General features: G+C 38.1%; 5 protein-coding genes across 5 annotated transcripts; 2 read left to right on the top strand and 3 right to left on the bottom strand.

Moving 5' to 3' along the window:
• Positions 1 to 221: 221 nt before the first annotated feature.
• Positions 222 to 8,219, bottom strand: NUM1 (Num1p; the record flags this gene model as incomplete). Its single annotated transcript, XM_056226915.1, has 1 exon — positions 222 to 8,219. One exon carries the CDS (start codon positions 8,217 to 8,219, stop codon positions 222 to 224), a length of 7,998 nt encoding a protein of 2,665 aa, XP_056081143.1.
• A 547-nt stretch (positions 8,220 to 8,766) lies between these two features.
• KGD2 (dihydrolipoyl transsuccinylase) lies at positions 8,767 to 10,140 on the top strand (the record flags this gene model as incomplete). Its single annotated transcript, XM_056226913.1, has 1 exon — positions 8,767 to 10,140. One exon carries the CDS (start codon positions 8,767 to 8,769, stop codon positions 10,138 to 10,140), a length of 1,374 nt encoding a protein of 457 aa, XP_056081142.1.
• Positions 10,141 to 10,536: 396 nt separating this feature from the next.
• Positions 10,537 to 12,150, bottom strand: EKI1 (bifunctional choline kinase/ethanolamine kinase EKI1; the record flags this gene model as incomplete). The annotated part of the gene is made up of 1 exon (XM_056226912.1): positions 10,537 to 12,150. One exon carries the CDS (start codon positions 12,148 to 12,150, stop codon positions 10,537 to 10,539), a length of 1,614 nt encoding a protein of 537 aa, XP_056081141.1.
• Positions 12,151 to 13,033: 883 nt separating this feature from the next.
• SWI5 (DNA-binding transcription factor SWI5) lies at positions 13,034 to 15,160 on the top strand (the record flags this gene model as incomplete). The annotated part of the gene is made up of 1 exon (XM_056226911.1): positions 13,034 to 15,160. The coding sequence occupies one exon, from the start codon at positions 13,034 to 13,036 to the stop codon at positions 15,158 to 15,160; it is 2,127 nt and encodes a 708-aa protein (XP_056081140.1).
• A 231-nt stretch (positions 15,161 to 15,391) lies between these two features.
• TAF12 (Taf12p) lies at positions 15,392 to 16,969 on the bottom strand (the record flags this gene model as incomplete). Its single annotated transcript, XM_056226910.1, has 1 exon — positions 15,392 to 16,969. The coding sequence occupies one exon, from the start codon at positions 16,967 to 16,969 to the stop codon at positions 15,392 to 15,394; it is 1,578 nt and encodes a 525-aa protein (XP_056081139.1).
• Between the last annotated feature and the right edge of the window lie 250 nt (positions 16,970 to 17,219).

The raw sequence follows: 17,219 nt of genomic DNA, 5'->3' as shown, positions 1-17,219 counted from the left end.
ACCTACCAACATGGCAGTTGGTTATTTTCTTCTATTTGGCTTATTTAGACCACTAGATAAAAGCTCTTTTGTTTACCCTTCATGTTATGACTCGTAACTCAACGCATTGTTACTCAACACATGCGATATAAGGCTGGCGTTTACTGTGCTTACAATGAAAATAATAACTGTTCTTAACTCACTTGATATATACCACACATTTTTTTATTTAACTAAGTATTTCACTTTAAATTTCCAAATGAACGGCTTTTTGGCACTCTATTCCTCAAAGATCTTGCAGATGCGGATCTTCTTGATGCGCTAAGTCTTTTACTAGAGTTTTTAGTGCTTTCACCAGGCAATGGGAAAATTTTTCCTGAATACATATTATCTGTTGGATCATCAGCGATATCCTCTAAGCTTATCCCTTGCATGTTTCTTTGAATTAGATAGCGTAATGAATTGTACCAAATGTTATGTCTTTGCCTTGTAGGGCAAGTAAATTTAATGGCCCTAGTTTCTGTAGTAATAACAATACTCTTGTGATACAATCCTGTTGGGTATGGGTTAGGGTCTGTAACGCTTTCAACGCCCAAGATGGCAACACCCTTTGTTTTCGTATTAGCAGGATTTTCTAATATAGGATTAGATGCTGACCAATATAAAGTTAAGGTATATGGGTGAACCCAAAAAAATCTTTCATGACGTGATTCGAAACCAAAAGGACCCAAACGTGGATAGTACTTGAATAAATATTCTCCGATGACAGTTTGAGTCAATGCAGGTATTATGCTTGGTTCATTCAATGAGGCTAAAGTTTGCAACGATATCGCCCGATCAGGCGATCCTGCATGTGGCATGGACGATGCCGCACCATCTCTTTTGGAAGCTAGGGTGTTCTTGGACGAATGTGCAGTCTTTGAAGTTGAATTTGAGTTTGTCAGGCTCTGGTGACGCTTATGGTGTTTATTATAACTGTTATGATGAGATTGTTGTACTTGAGGGTAACTTTCAGAATCGCCATAGGCTATGGTCGCTGCTGCCTCTGCGAGTCCTTTTCTTATATCGTTCTTAGAGGATGTGATAGAGATTTTGTTGCTTGGTTTATATGAACGGAACTCACGTTTAGATGGTGCACTTTGAGTCTCACTGTCTCTCTTTGTCGGTAGCACAACCAGGAATCCACGCCTTTTAATTTCCGCTTGTAACTCTTCATTGGTCATGAAGTTCAATTTCTTGTCTTCAGAAGATAATAGGTTATGATAATATGGTGTAGGAAGAGCAACTATATTGCTTGTATCTGGAGTATTTGAATATGATGTAACCACGAAAGCACTTTCGGGAATACACAGCAAACCATATTTTCTAGCTTGAGTTTTGATGACGTCCACATCGGTTTTTAATTCCTGCGTTTCATCTGCAAAACTGTCAGATATATCGTCATCATAAACCACGTTACTTTGGCTGATTATATTTTCATCTCTTGGGAACAGTGTTTTATCCCTACTTGTTAAGATCAAACTTCGATCGTCAGAAGGTTTCTTGAGTTGTCCTTCTGTGAGCGTTGGATGAGCCAGTTCATATTTTATTTCCTCCAGCTTTTGCTTTTGTACAGGCACTAAATCAAAATTAGCAGCTTCACGGATGATATCAGCCTTAGAAGTAAAATGTTTCTCCGATCTACGCAGTAGTTCAGTATATTCTTTCTCGTTGAGAACAATGAGATTTAGTTCTCGTGCGCTGTCAATGATTACTTCTTTGTCCACACCATTACAAGCAAGATCTTTTTTGGGTTTATGTTCTTTAGACATATTTTGGGTCTCCGTTGTTGAAGTTTGATTTACTCTCTCAGAATTATCTGTTGCTTCTATGTCACCGTTAAGAGTGGTCACCTTATCCTTTAACACACGATATTCTTCGAAACTTTCATCAGAAATGAGAGTCATACCATGCTTTTCCGCCATTTTAGATAAGTGATTGATGTCGGCACTGCTAACAACACTGATGACATCATTATCACCCGAGAAGAAAGGAGTGTCTATGCTTACGGGATTCATACCTGAGCTCTCAATTGGAACTAACTTGTAACCTAATTCTTCAGCAGAACTTTTGATGGTTTGGTACGTAGGGGCAAGGTGAACTACATCCTTTACCGTAGATGATTTTGAAATTATATCGGTAATGTCATCATTACGTTCAAATTCGGTATCATTAAATTCTTCGATATTATCATCCAATGCATCAGTAAACATGCTCGAAGTTGTGGTTGAGTTACTCCTCGTCGTGTTTAAAGATTGATCATCATTGCTTGATGGGTTTTTCGAGTCATCAACATTTAACTCTTCTAACAAATCTTTCAAAACTGTATACTCATCTTCATCTACCAAGACCAAGTTTAGGCGATGGCAATATTCCTCTAGATCTTTCCGATTGGAATAAGTGCTTTCCGTATTTGTGACCTGGTCGATAAGTATTTTGTTCATTCCAGCAGCCTTTTCGGTTAAATATGTCAAAGAAGGGTGCTCAATTTTATTGCATAAATTCTTCATTTCTTCATTCTTTAATAGCACCATGCTTCTGTGTGTGGCTTCTTCTTGCATGAGCTTAATACTGTGCGAACTAATTTCTTGTTTCATGCGAGCTAATTCCACCTTGCTAATTAATTCATATCCTAATGCTAATGCCTTCTCTAGAATGAATTCATAGGCCGGATTCTCAAGAGTCTCTTGCTTTTCTTTGTGAATAGATTCATTGGTTAAAATTGATCCATTATTTTCACATTTTTTCTTTAAGAAATCAATTGATGGATTACTGAGTTCGTTTAAATTCCGACCGTTTTCCTTCTTCATCTCGTCATATTCCTCAGCACTCAATGGAATCAGGCTAAACTTGGAGCATAAATTCAAGACATCCCCTTTAGAGATACTCTCGACAGCCCGTTTTTCCATGTTTGCTAGGTTTCCTTTGGTAATTGCGACGTAACCTAAGGATTTTAATTTACTCTCAATATCAGATAAAGTACTATTTTGAAGTGATGACTTCTCTAGAGAAGCAAGCTGTGGGGCAGATATTGGAACAAAACCAAGGTCCTTTACAGAGGCGATAAGGGAGTCCTTGTTGCTTAATTTATCTTTCATTGTTTGATACTCTGTTTTATCAATTGGCATAAGGTCAAATAATATGGCTTTCTCCTTGATATATTTTTTAGAAGGGTTTTGAATACAATTTTTCAGTTTTTCATATTCTTCAAACTTCAAAGCGTAACAGCCTCTTTGCTTACAAATGTCAACTATGTCCTCTTCAGAAGGATTTGTTGCTATCCTATTCAAATCAAGATATTTGTGTGCTTCTATCAACATGTAACCTTTACTCTCGGCTTTCTCTTTAATAAATTCCAATGTCGGTGATGTAGAATTGATGATTAACTCATTGTATGCCAATGTATCAATTATATTATAACCATTCAACTTGGATTCTAAAACATTCACGTCCGGTTCTTCCACAATTCTCTTTAATTCAATGTACGAATCGTGTGGAATAACGTCGTATTGTAAACTGTGCAACTTTGAAGTTAGGTACTCTAAAGTAGGATTCGATAGGGTATTCCAATCCGATGCTGGAATGATCTTTTGTTGTAGTTCTTCAACATGTTCGACTAGATATGCCAGCGGTGGGTGTTCTAGTTGATTCTCTGCCTCGGAGTACTTGTTCTGTAGTACAGAGTAATTGCCTTCTACCTCAGAGTATTTGTTCTGTAGTTCAGAGTGTTTGTTCTGTAGTTCAGAGTGTTTGCTTTCTACCTCAGAGTGTTTGTTCTCTAGTTCAGAGTATTTGTTCTGTAGTTCAGCGTACGTCTCATTGGAGACAACTGTGTGACCCAACTGAGCGGACTTCTCCTTCATAAACTCGATGTCAGGCGTTTCTTTGTACCTGACCAAGCCTTGGTATGCCGTTTCTGAGAGCATGTGGTAATTTGTGTTCTTGGCATGTTCGACCAAGTACGCTAAAGTTGGTTGTTCTAATTGTTTCTCGGCCTCAGAGAATTTGTTCTGTAGTTCAGAGTGTTTGCCTTCTACCTCAGAGTATTTGTTCTGTAGTTCAGAGTGTTTGTTCTGCAGTTCAGAGTGTTTGTTCTGCAGTTCAGAGTAATCGCCTTCTACCTCAGAGTGTTTGTTCTGTAGTTCAGAGTGTTTGCTTTCTACCTCAGAGTGTTTGTTCTCTAGTTCAGAGTAATTGCCTTCTACCTCAGAGTGTTTGTTCTGTAGTTCAGAGTAATTTCCTTCTACCTCAGAGTATTTGTTCTGTAGTTCAGCGTACGTCTCATTGGAGACAACTGTGTGACCCAACTGAGCGGACTTCTCCTTCATAAACTCGATGTCAGGCGTTTCTTTGTACCTGACCAAGCCTTGGTATGCCGTTTCTGAGAGCATGTGGTAATTTGTGTTCTTGGCATGTTCGACCAAGTACGCTAAAGTTGGTTGTTCCAATTGTTTCTCGGCCTCAGAGAATTTGTTCTGTAGTTCAGAGTGTTTGCTTTCTACCTCAGAGTATTTGTTCTGTAGTTCAGAGTAATTGCTTTCTACCTCAGAGTGTTTGTTCTGTAGTTCAGAGTGTTTGCTTTCTACCTCAGAGTATTTGTTCTGTAGTTCAGAGTGTTTGCTTTCTACCTCAGAGTATTTGTTCTGTAGTTCAGAGTGTTTGCTTTCTACCTCAGAGTATTTGTTCTGCAGTTCAGAGTAATTGCCTTCTACCTCAGAGTGTTTGTTCTGTAGTTCAGAGTGTTTGTTCTGCAGTTCAGAGTGTTTGTTCTGCAGTTCAGAGTAATCGCCTTCTACCTCAGAGTGTTTGTTCTGTAGTTCAGAGTGTTTGCTTTCTACCTCAGAGTATTTGTTCTCTAGTTCAGAGTGTTTGTTCTGCAGTTCAGAGTGTTTGTTCTGTAGTTCAGAGTAATTGCCTTCTACCTCAGAGTGTTTGTTCTGTAGTTCAGAGTGTTTGCTTTCTACCTCAGAGTGTTTGTTCTCTAGTTCAGAGTAATTGCCTTCTACCTCAGAGTGTTTGTTCTGTAGTTCAGAGTAATTGCCTTCTACCTCAGAGTGTTTGTTCTCTAGTTCAGAGTGTTTGTTCTGTAGTTCAGAGTGTTTGCTTTCTACCTCAGAGTGTTTGTTCTCTAGTTCAGAGTATTTGTTCTGTAGTGCAGCGTACGTCTCATTGGAGACAACTGTGTGACCCAACTGAGCGGACTTCTCCTTCATAAACTCGATGTCAGGCGTTTCTTTGTATCTGACCAAGCCTTGGTATGCCGTTTCTGAGAGCATGTGGTAATTTGTGTTCTTGGCATGTTCGACCAAGTACGCTAAAGTTGGTTGTTCCAGTTGTTTCTCGGCCTCAGAGAATTTGTTCTGTAGTTCAGAGTGTTTGCTTTCTACCTCAGAGTATTTGTTCTGTAGTTCAGAGTGTTTGCTTTCTACCTCAGAGTATTTGTTCTGTAGTTCAGAGTGTTTGTTCTGTAGTTCAGAGTGTTTGCTTTCTACCTCAGAGTGTTTGTTCTCTAGTTCAGAGTATTTGTTCTGTAGTGCAGCGTACGTCTCATTGGAGACAACTGTGTGACCCAACTGAGCGGACTTCTCCTTCATAAACTCGATGTCAGGCGTTTCTTTGTATCTGACCAAGCCTTGGTATGCCGTTTCTGAGAGCATGTGGTAATTTGTGTTCTTGGCATGTTCGACCAAGTACGCTAAAGTTGGTTGTTCCAGTTGTTTCTCGGCCTCAGAGAATTTGTTCTGTAGTTCAGAGTGTTTGCTTTCTACCTCAGAGTATTTGTTCTGTAGTTCAGAGTGTTTGCTTTCTACCTCAGAGTGTTTGTTCTGTAGTTCAGAGTAATTTCCTTCTACCTCAGAGTATTTGTTCTGTAGTTCAGCGTACGTCTCATTGGAGACAACTGTGTGACCCAACTGAGCGGACTTCTCCTTCATAAACTCGATGTCAGGCGTTTCTTTGTACCTGACCAAGCCTTGGTATGCCGTTTCTGAGAGCATGTGGTAATTTGTGTTCTTGGCATGTTCGACCAAGTACGCTAAAGTTGGTTGTTCCAGTTGTTTCTCGGCCTCAGAGAATTTGTTCTGTAGTTCAGAGTGTTTGCCTTCTACCTCAGAGTGTTTGTTCTCTAGTTCAGAGTGTTTGTTCTGCAGTTCAGAGTGTTTGCTTTCTACCTCAGAGTGTTTGTTCTCTAGTTCAGAGTGTTTGTTCTGTAGTTCAGAGTGTTTGCCTTCTACCTCAGAGTATTTGTTCTGTAGTTCAGCGTACGTCTCATTGGAGACAACTGTGTGACCCAACTGAGCGGACTTCTCCTTCATAAACTCGATGTCAGGCGTTTCTTTGTATCTGACCAAGCCTTGGTATGCCGTTTCTGAGAGCATGTGGTAATTTGTGTTCTTGGCATGTTCGACCAAGTACGCTAAAGGTGGATGCTCGTAATCTTCTTTCTTGAGAATGAGAAAGTCTGAAGCAGAAATTGTATCCTTTATGACTTCAATTGTGGGATTTTTCAAAGCTTCTAGTGTTTTATTATCAATCAACACAAGGTCGTACTCTTTTGCCTTACTTGATAGGTACTGTTTTGATGGTGTTTCTACTTTATCAACCAACGAAGAGTACACATTATTATTGATTAATTTGCAGTCGTTTTTCTTTTCTAACCATTTAGAAATAGTGGATTCTATATCTTTATTTGCTGCCAAATATTCTTTTACCTGCTCCACTGATGGATGCTTTACAGCCTCATAAAAGTTATTGTAATCTTTGGTTGGTATTACTAAACAGTCGATTTTGGATGCTAGAGGCAACAAAAAGTCGATAGTAGGTTCCTCCAGCAAACTAAACGTGCTTTGGTCAACGGGTATCTTTTTCGACGCTTGAAGTTTCTCCTTCAAATAACTATACGATGGGTTTGACACGGATCGCTTTAAGTTTGTAAACTCTTCTTGGGGAAGTACTTTATGACCAGAAGCCTCTAAATATTTGATCTGAGATTCTAATGAGAATTCCTTTTTGTTGTAATTGTCATCATTTGGTAACGCAAATATATTCAAATTTTTTGCAACCTCTTTAGTCATCAATTCATCGTCTTTTGGTTTGTATGTACATTTAGTTCTTTGTAATAAATTGCTGTATGAATCGTTGGACAATAAAGTTAAATTGTTTTTTTCTGAGTATTCCTTAACGAGATCTTCCGAAAGGTCCTCCACAGAGGGGTGTGCTTCAATAATTTGGTCAATGTCGGCTACTATATCGAAAATATCTTCTTGGCTGGAAGTGCATCCCGAATCAGAATCAGATGCCACCGTATTATTGGAAAAGTGCTTTTTGTGACAATATTTCTTTTGCAATTTACTTTTCAACGAGTGAATAGACTTCTTAGCGTTATCTAGTTGCTTTCGGATTTCTATTCTTTCAGCTTTATCACTTCGTAGGGAGTTAATTTCACTTGTCAAATCAGACGCACTAATGATTAGTTTATCGTTTTCATTGTTTAAGTCTACTATTCTTTCCTTTAGTTCAGTAACCTCTCTCTCATAATAGAGTTTCTGAGAGTGAAGATCATTTTCCATACCATTTTTAGTTAAAGTTAAGATTTCTATATCTGTTTTCAGATTCCTCAAGCTTTCCTTTTCATCGTTCCAAGATTTTTCGGTCTTTCTCCTCAATTCTTTTAAGTGCTTACACTCCACGCTCAAGTTTGCTAATTTAGATTCCAGATCCCAATTGAGATCTTTAATTGAGTCCAACTCTTTCATAATGTATTTTTTTTGGTTGTCCATCTCCTCAATCTTGCCATTTAACGATTCGTTGATTTGTTTGAGCGACTTTATTTGTTCATTTTTATCGTCATTAGAAGATTGCAACTTCCTACACTCAACTAGTAAATTTTCACTCAACTCCAAAGTAAAGTTCATATCCTTTGATGAGTTTGCTGTGAGTACCCCATTATGAGAACTACTGCCAGCAAACTCCGGAAGCACGTCTTTAGTCTCCCTTTTACTCAAAATGTTTGAAATTGAAAAACATTTTGGTTTTTCAATCTCACTATCACTATCGCTTTCACTCACTTCTGAGTTGGATGCCCTCGTTACATTATTTATTCCTACTTTTTTTTGGGCTGATTGATCGTGAATGATGTTGGCATTGTGCTCCCCTGCACCGTTTCTATCATCAATTTTTCGATGTCTGTTGTCCTGAGACATATTTGGCAGTTAATTTAAAGCCTAGTCCTTTGTTTCTTTCGCCCTCTCTCTTTCCCCCCTGTCATCTTTTTAAACTGCTCTGCTCCAACTCTATACTTTTTTGTTGGAGGACAATAAACAGAAGAGCTCCAGCCACCCGCTTAGCCGTCTAAGACGATGTTTACAATTCTTTTTCCAGCCAATCAAAACTAAGGTCTACCCGGAGTAAGCCAATAAAGCGGCCACAAATTACGCAGCAATCTAAAATTACCTGAAGTTCATGCTTATTCTGCGTTGGCTACATTCTGTAATAACGCTCGGATCCACTCTTGATCTATATAACAGATGTAAATTCTTTTTCCCTCATCTTGGCCTATTTTTCAAGTGCTTTTTTATATATAATCTCTTCTTGTGCTCAGGGGAGGATTATATCTAGCGTGAAAAAGAAAAATCTGTAAAAGTCCGCTATTTCTAACAGTATATAGTCATTGAAGAATATTGCTATTATAAGCTTCATTTTCTATATCCATAACGGCCAAAGATATAACTTCTCATCACTATTTTTACAATGCTTTCGAGAGCTACACGTACTGCAGCTGCCAAGTCTTTAATAAAATCTAGAGTGGCTAGAAATGTCTTGGCTGCTTCCTCTATCAAAAGACATGCGTCTACAGGCTTTTTGAAACAAACCAATAAGGCCGGATCGTTGAGTTCTATGTACTTATCTGGCAAGAGAAGTAGATTTGTGACAAATTCATTCTCCATAACTGCCAATCGTTGTAAATCTACCTCTATTGAAGTCCCTCCCATGGCAGAATCCTTGACAGAGGGTTCTTTGAAGGAATACACTAAAAATGTTGGTGATTTTATTAAAGAGGACGAATTGTTGGCTACTATTGAGACCGATAAAATTGATATTGAGGTCAATTCACCAGTATCGGGTACCGTTACGAAGTTAAATTTCCAACCGGAGGACACTGTTACAGTAGGCGAGGAATTGGCTCAGGTCGAACCGGGTGAAGCTCCCGCTGAGGGGTCCACTCAACCTAAATCAGAGTCTACGCAACAAGTAGAACCATCACAAGAAGCTGCTCCGAAGGAAACTCCAAAGCAGGAGACAATTTCAAAGAAGGAAGCTTCTCCTAAGAAGGAAGTTGCTGAGCCAAAAAAAGCCGAAGAACCAAGGAAGACTACTCCTAAGGCAAAGGAAACCCCAGCAGCTTCCAATTCCTTTACTCCATTTCCACGTACAGAGACTAGAGTCAAAATGAACCGTATGAGATTGAGAATTGCCGAAAGATTAAAAGAATCCCAAAATACTGCTGCTTCTTTGACCACTTTCAACGAAGTTGATATGTCAGCCTTAATGGAAATGAGGAAACTATATAAAGATGAGATTATTAAGAAGACCGGTACTAAGTTCGGATTCATGGGTCTTTTCTCCAAAGCATGTACGTTAGCTGCTAAGGATATTCCAGCCGTCAACGGTGCCATTGAAGGCGACCAGATTGTTTATCGTGATTACACAGATATTTCTGTTGCTGTTGCCACTCCGAAGGGTTTAGTCACTCCAGTTGTTCGTAATGCAGAATCGTTAAGCGTTTTGGATATTGAGAACGAAATCGTTCGTTTAAGTCATAAGGCTCGTGACGGTAAATTAACTTTAGAAGACATGACTGGCGGTACCTTTACCATTTCTAATGGTGGTGTTTTCGGTTCTTTATATGGTACTCCTATTATTAATTCACCACAGACGGCTGTCTTGGGTTTGCATGGTGTCAAGGAAAGACCTGTCACTGTGAACGGACAAATCGTCTCAAGACCAATGATGTACTTAGCTTTAACCTATGATCATAGACTATTAGATGGTAGAGAAGCTGTTACTTTCTTGAAAACTGTTAAAGAGTTGATTGAAGATCCTAGAAAGATGTTGTTATGGTGATTGGAAGTTAGCCCTATAACAATATGATTTATGCCTATTATCGCGCTATGAACATTTTTATTTAATTGTTATATTTAAAGTTATTCTATGGTCATAAATGGAACTATGAATTGATTCTGCTTTCTCTTTATATCGGCGTGTAAAAATATTAGAAACAAATTTTTTGGCCATAATTTTTTGATAATAGATTACCAACATTAAATTGCTAGTATTATACCTATTTATTATATAAAAGAATTTGCTAATATTCTTCCGAATTGGTAATTAGTAATTCATTTTTATGAGGTATAGTACCAAAGAAAATATTTACTTTTTGTTACGATATGTGAAGTTTTATATATATTTCTCTTTAAAAATAAAAACTTATCGTAGATAATAGGGGAATGTGCATATAGCCTAAAAAAGGATCTTAGTATCTAAGTAGTCAATTTTTCCCACATCAGAACAATCTCTGTCAATAATATTCATTGTAATTAAATCACCCCAAAAGACAGACATCTTTTCTTTACAAAACCCTAGATAGTTGAACGACCCATCTTCGTAATCATCGTATTTTCCGTTCTCTTTACATTCGTCGTTTTGGTATGTAGTAGTATATGCCTTATCACATGGAATATATTCTTTGCTAATTATTCTTTTATCTTTTGTCCGTCGTTGTCGAGAAAGCCTTCCACTTTGCAAAAGGGCCCAAAGACACCAAAATAATTGAGCACAAGGCCTCCACTCTATGATTAGATTATAGAGAATCCGGACTTCTTGTGAATGAATTTCCACATGATTTTCATTCATGTGGTTTATATAACTTTGTGCAAAGATCAATATATCTTCTTCTTTGGGGTACTTATCAACATGGGATTTAAATGACTGTACGTCATTGTAGTCTTGCATCCATTCATTTAAGTGATTCGATAAATCAAATACAACAGGATTAGGACCAGCGTATTCAAAATCAATAATTGTTAAGTCATCTACTGAGACGTTATCATTGTCCTTACTATTAAAAAGTAAATTACCATGCTGTAAATCATTGTGACAGAATACCATCTTCAGCCCAGTATTCATCGCATTATCCTTGTTACCTTCTCTCAACAGTTTTGATGTAAAAGCCGAATCATTATGCAGCCAGTGCTTATAACTTTTAAAACATTCTATAAAAAAGTCCCAGCTTGAACAACGTAAATTTTCACTAATATTATTTTTATCAGTAACCCACTCTTTATGTGAATCTATTAGGTTGATCCATTGATCAAAGGTTTTCCAACATAATGGTTCATTCGATCTTTCTTTATGCGTTAGTGGAACGGTACAATGCAACTCTTTAAACTTTTTGGCAATTTTCATGGAAGTATCCCGATCTATAAAGTCAGCTTGAGTAGATGTTCTTGAACCCTCAATATATTTCTCAAACCTACCATTCTGAAAATATCCTTCTAATTTGGGGCCTAAATTATAAAAAGACAATCTAGCAATTACCTTCAATTCATATTCCCTATCAATTACAGAATCGATGTTATCACCAAAAATTCTCATCAGTAAAGAGGGCAAATATGGATATTGAATTTTATAAATGACATTCGTAAGGGCCCCTTTAATTTTCGTCAAAGTTAATAAATCTCTATTCAGCGAGATTTTTCTGGAGCAGTTTACAGACCACCCAGGAATCTCCAGGCTTTGTATAATGTCTAAGATATCCTGCTTGAAATATTGGGACGGCAAAGACGGATCTAATTTCGAGTTTACATATGTTAATTTGATGAAGTCGCTGGAAGTTCGCGAAGTCCATGAATTTGAAGTCATGTCACCGTCTTCGTTGGAGCCCGTTACTGACAATTCATTCACTAACTCCGGTTCTGAATCACCATCGGTGTTAATTATATGGGCTACCTTCTTCGTTAATTCGCTGCAATTCGCTAATTGGTGCTTCTTCTCAGACATTTTTAGTGAGGCTGTACCAACCAGGTAAGTTCGGGACACTGTGTCATTGCTTGTAAGCGAATAATTGGTGTACATTATTCCTAATTGCAGGATATGTTTTCGTAATCCCTGATAGTGCTTATGTACCAAACTCTAGCTATGTATGAATCACATTTACACCATAATTTTGTGCCATTCTGTTATCTCAACGACTAAATCTATTGTCCTCTAGATGGCATATGCCTTCTTTCGTAAACGATATCCGGGTAGCAGGATTCAGACGATAATTTTCCATTTTTCCATTGTCATTGCCGTTTTTCACATGCTGGAAGTAACTTCCTACCATATAGCTAAATCAGCTCTAAATTTGGGCAATCACGCATACTTTCCATGCAGTGGTGTCAATAGAATATTAATAGAGTTATCCCAAAAGCTTCTCTCCTATCCCTTTGAAGTAGCCCCGAAGCAAGCACTTCAAATTATTGTTATATAAACTCAAATGTAGTGATGGCTACTTAAAAGCAGATACGAGTATTCCTGCCAGTTCTTACTTCTTCAAATATTTATCGTAACAGTTCTGCTCGAATTGATAGTGTCATAGTTACAGATATATTGATTTGCTGCCCGGTCCGGGCAAGCACAATGGATGAAATTTTCATTTTGGTTCTTTAACCAAATTAGGAAAAAGGTAAACAACAATGCTTACCATCAGTTACTAATGTTGTTTCCTTCCCCCTGCAAGTCTGCTCTATAAACAATTATTAGAGCACTATGGAAAGATCCTCTTTGATTTTACAGCTACCACCTATGCCTTGATGCAATTGTTATAGGGAGAAGAGTCTCGAGGATAGCAACATTGATACCCTAATATATCTCGTTCTTGGAACTAGATAAATAGACCCTAAGAACGTGTTGAACTTTCGCAATATACCATAGAGGAAAACCAGAAAATACACCGACATCATTACATCTCTGAAAGATGGATACATCAAACTCTTGGTTTGATATCTCGAAGGCGCAAAGCCTAAATTTTGATTTGCAAGCTAGCTCCTGTTCCTCCAAAGCTAGAGGCGACGAATATTCAAATTATGCTATAGAAGATGACTATAAAACACTGGCGACGGATGACTTGGGAAACATATTGAACCTAAACTATGGTGAAACTAACGAAGTGATAGTCAATGAAATGAAAGACTTAAACCTTCCGCTGGGACCGCTTTCTGATGAGAGAGCTGTCAAGGGCTCTGCTTTTTCTGAATTAATAACAAACGATTGGCAAGGTATGAACTTTAGCTTAGATAATAATGGAAGAGACGCTGTTGTAAACTCGATCAGTCTATTGAATAAAAATAGATCAAATCAAGACCTTAGTATGGCTGTTGTACAAAATACAGTGGGCGAAGTTCCCCAAGACCGGAAGAACATTACCACATCAGATAATTTATTAGAAAGCATGAAAAAGAGTGCAATAGATAGGGGTTTTGATAGAAACCTCGGCGAATTACTATTACAACAACAGCAAGAATTACGTGAGGAGTTGAGGGCACAACAAGAAGCTAATAAGAAGCTAGAGTTAGAGCTAAAAGAAACTCAATACAAGCAACAACAATTACAAGCAACTTTGGAGAGCGCTGATGGTCAACAATTTCGATCCCCTAAAGCAAACATCGCTCTTCCCTCCGAAAACGTAGAAAATGTATACATAAACAGTCTCTCACCAATGATTTCCCCGCCAATGTCGAACACTTCATTTACAGGCTCACCCTCTAGGAGAAATAATAGACCCAAGTATTCCTTGGGAAAAAAGAATTCTACTGGTACGGCTGGACCATTATGTTTCCAAGAATTGAATGAAGATTCTAACGAATTATTTATCTCGCCAAAAAAATCCCGTCCAAATGCAAAAGAATACTTGGATTCGAAATCCAAATTTATTGCTCCTTTTACTCCTAAAAGTAGAGTTAGTTCTGCTACTTCCAACTCCACTAACATTACTCCTAATAACTTGAGATTGGATTTCAAGATTAAGGCCGAAGAACAGGATGATGAATATTCTGAAAAACCTTTGGGACTTGGTATTGAACTTCTTGGTAAAACAGGTCCTTCTCCTACAAAAACAATGCCACCAAAGGCTGCTCCTGTGGATATTATGCCCACAATTCCAGGGTCTGTGAATAACACACCATTAGCCAATAAAGTGGCTATATCCTCCAGTTATATAGATCAATTTACGCCAAGAGGGAAACAGTTACATTTTAACTCCATCATTGAGAATTCATTGGGTATTACTGCTACGACACCGCACCTAAAACCACCAAGCCAGCAGACAGGGCATTGCGAGGGTGTTTTTAATGATTTAGATCCCAATTTACTCATGAAAAATACAGATAATGAAGGTAATAATGAGGAAAATGAGCCCGAAAGCAGATTTGTTATTTCTGAAGCACCTTCTCCGATTCTAAAATCGCAAAATAGGTATGAAGGAAGATCGCCCCAAGTTGGTACTCATGTTAGGGAATGTGACACAAATATTGCAAATAGTCCCTCAAAAATAACCAGAAAACTTACAACACTACCCAGGGGCTCGATTGATCGATATGTAAAAGAAATGCCTGATAAAACTTTTGAATGTTTGTATCCAGAATGTACAAAAACATTCAAGAGAAGATACAACATCAGGTCACATATTCAAACGCATTTGGAAGACCGGCCTTACTCCTGTGATCACCCGGGATGTAACAAAGCATTTGTACGGAATCATGACTTGATAAGGCACAAAAAATCGCATCAAGAAAAAGCATATGCTTGTCCCTGTGGTAAGAAATTCAACAGAGAAGATGCTTTGGTTGTGCACAGGAGCAGAATGATTTGCAGTGGTGGTAAAAAGTACGAAAACGTAGTGATCAAAAGGTCTCCGAGAAAAAGAGGAAGACCAAGAAAGGACGGATCTTCTAGTGTTTCTAGTAGTCCAATTAAAGAAAACCTTAACAGGGATCACAATGGACAATTAATGTTCAAACTTGAAGACCAACTTAGAAGAGAGCGTAGTTACGATGGGATGGGAACGGGAATTATGATTTCGCCAATGAAGATTAATCAAAGGTAAAGAAAACATTGACGTTATGGACACTTTTTTAATATTTAGTAATAAAAAACCGAAAAAAAAGACAAAGATTTTGTTAATCATATATAATCTGGGTAAATAAAAAACATGAACATTTGAGAGTTACAAATACTAATTAATTTCAAGGATTTTCAGCTTTGTAGACATACGTAATAATATAAAATGTAACTCTGAAGATCTTTGCGTAAAAAATAAAAAATATGGGAAGCGGAACTATTTTTTCGTATTTAGGTTCGCAGCATTGTTACCGTTATTTTTCGCAGCTGCCACTTTATCAGATGTAATGCTTTGCAATTTCTGATTATAACTCTGGGAAGGATTCCATTTTCTTGTACTTCTTATTTCATCGGCCGAATAACCAGGAATTCTAATATTCCAGTTTCTTTCTAAATGTAGCTGAATGTCTCTTGCCTCTAAGTTATCCGATCTTCTATGTTTGGCCAATCTACAGGAAAAAGCAGTGACATTTGTGACAAAATCGTCGGCAAGGTCCAACAGTAATTCTTCTACATCGCCATCAATAACAGTTTCACCATCACCCTCATCAATGCCAACGGTCTTTACCAACTCCCTTAATTTTCTCTTCGACATAACTCTCTGAGTATCCATCTCATAGGGTGGTAATTTAGTCGCTGCCGGTGTATTCAAGGCGCTTGCATTCATAGCAGAACCGCCTGTTATCGTAGGCCTGTTAGATCTATAAGCTACTGGTGCTGGCGCTTTAGCCGATATATTTTCTGATATAGGTATGGCAGGTTCTGTTTGCTTGAATATTGCTGACTTACTTGAACTTACGTTATTCATCATAGATGCTGTTGCATTCACATTAGTTACCTTAGCTTTCGATTGCTCAGTCTGCGGAGCGTTACCATTTCCTCTAGGTGTATTAGTGCCCGGAAGTGTATTTTGTTGTTGCTGCTGAGGTTTCGATGCATCAAGTGCAGTCGTAGAAGATATTTCAGTGGAGTTTGTAGAGGTATTTGTTGGGGTTTGACCCTGGTGTTGCTGCTGCTGCACTCTCTGCTGCTGCACTCGTTGCTGTTGAGTACTTTCCTGTAAAAACTTATGTAAAGCTGGATTATGTCTCGCACACTCCACATAGAATGTCTTTTTGCTGTTTTGATAGCTATTGAACAACTTAGTATACTCAATTTTTAAAACTTTCCAATCGTTAAGCAACTCATTTTTCTTTTCTTGTAGCTGTTGTTTTGCCCCTTCCTCTGTCTGTTTATTTATTTCTTGTTCTAACCTATCAATATTCTGTTTCAAGAATGTTTCTTTCTCCTTTATACTCGTATGGCGGGCCTGAAAATTCTGCCACAGTTTTTCATATTCTTGGTTTTCTTCAGGAGTGAGTACTTGCTTTATCATGCTGCTAAATTTGTTACTATTGTTCCTTGTCTGCTGCTGCTGGTGTTGCTGCTGGTGTTGTTGTGATGAATTCGAAGTTTTTTCAGTAGACATAGTGACTGGGTTGTTCGAATTAGAGTTTGTGTTTCCCATGGAAGCGTTCCTGTAAGCTTGTGCAGCTTGTTGTCTCCTTTTATTTAATGTGAGAGCATCGTATACTTGTTTGATCTTTGCGGCTTGAAACATCAATTCTTTGCCCCTGGGGGTAGTTTCCCCTACATTTCTTGCTTCAGTCAGTAAGGCCGTAAATTTCGCAGTCATTTCTTGCAACTGCCTTGGTTGTAGTACCATATTCTGCTGAGCTGCTGTGGCCGCACTGGCATTACCAGTACTCGTATTATTACCACCAATACCAGCAGTATTTTCTGTATTTGAGGACATTATTGTGCTTTGTACAAGAACTGGTAAAGTCTTGGCTACCTTTTCAACTCTCCCAGTTAATATATTGTCTCACAATATCAGCTTATCTATAATATTTGCCCAATATTCCTTTGCTCCGACTTCTGTCTAAACCCATTTTCTTGACAAAATTCGCCGGCCATAGTGCCCGGGTAATAGAGACAGGATCATAGTCTTCGTCGAATGGGCTTGTTGCTAAAACTACTATGGACTGAATCGTATAACCACAAAC

Source organism: Saccharomyces mikatae (assembly GCF_947241705.1).
Source record: "Saccharomyces mikatae IFO 1815 strain IFO1815 genome assembly, chromosome: 4".
NCBI classification, from domain to species: Eukaryota; Fungi; Ascomycota; class Saccharomycetes; order Saccharomycetales; family Saccharomycetaceae; genus Saccharomyces; species Saccharomyces mikatae.
Note: the sequence above shows the minus strand (reverse complement) of the source record. Positions and strands in the feature narration are given on the sequence as shown.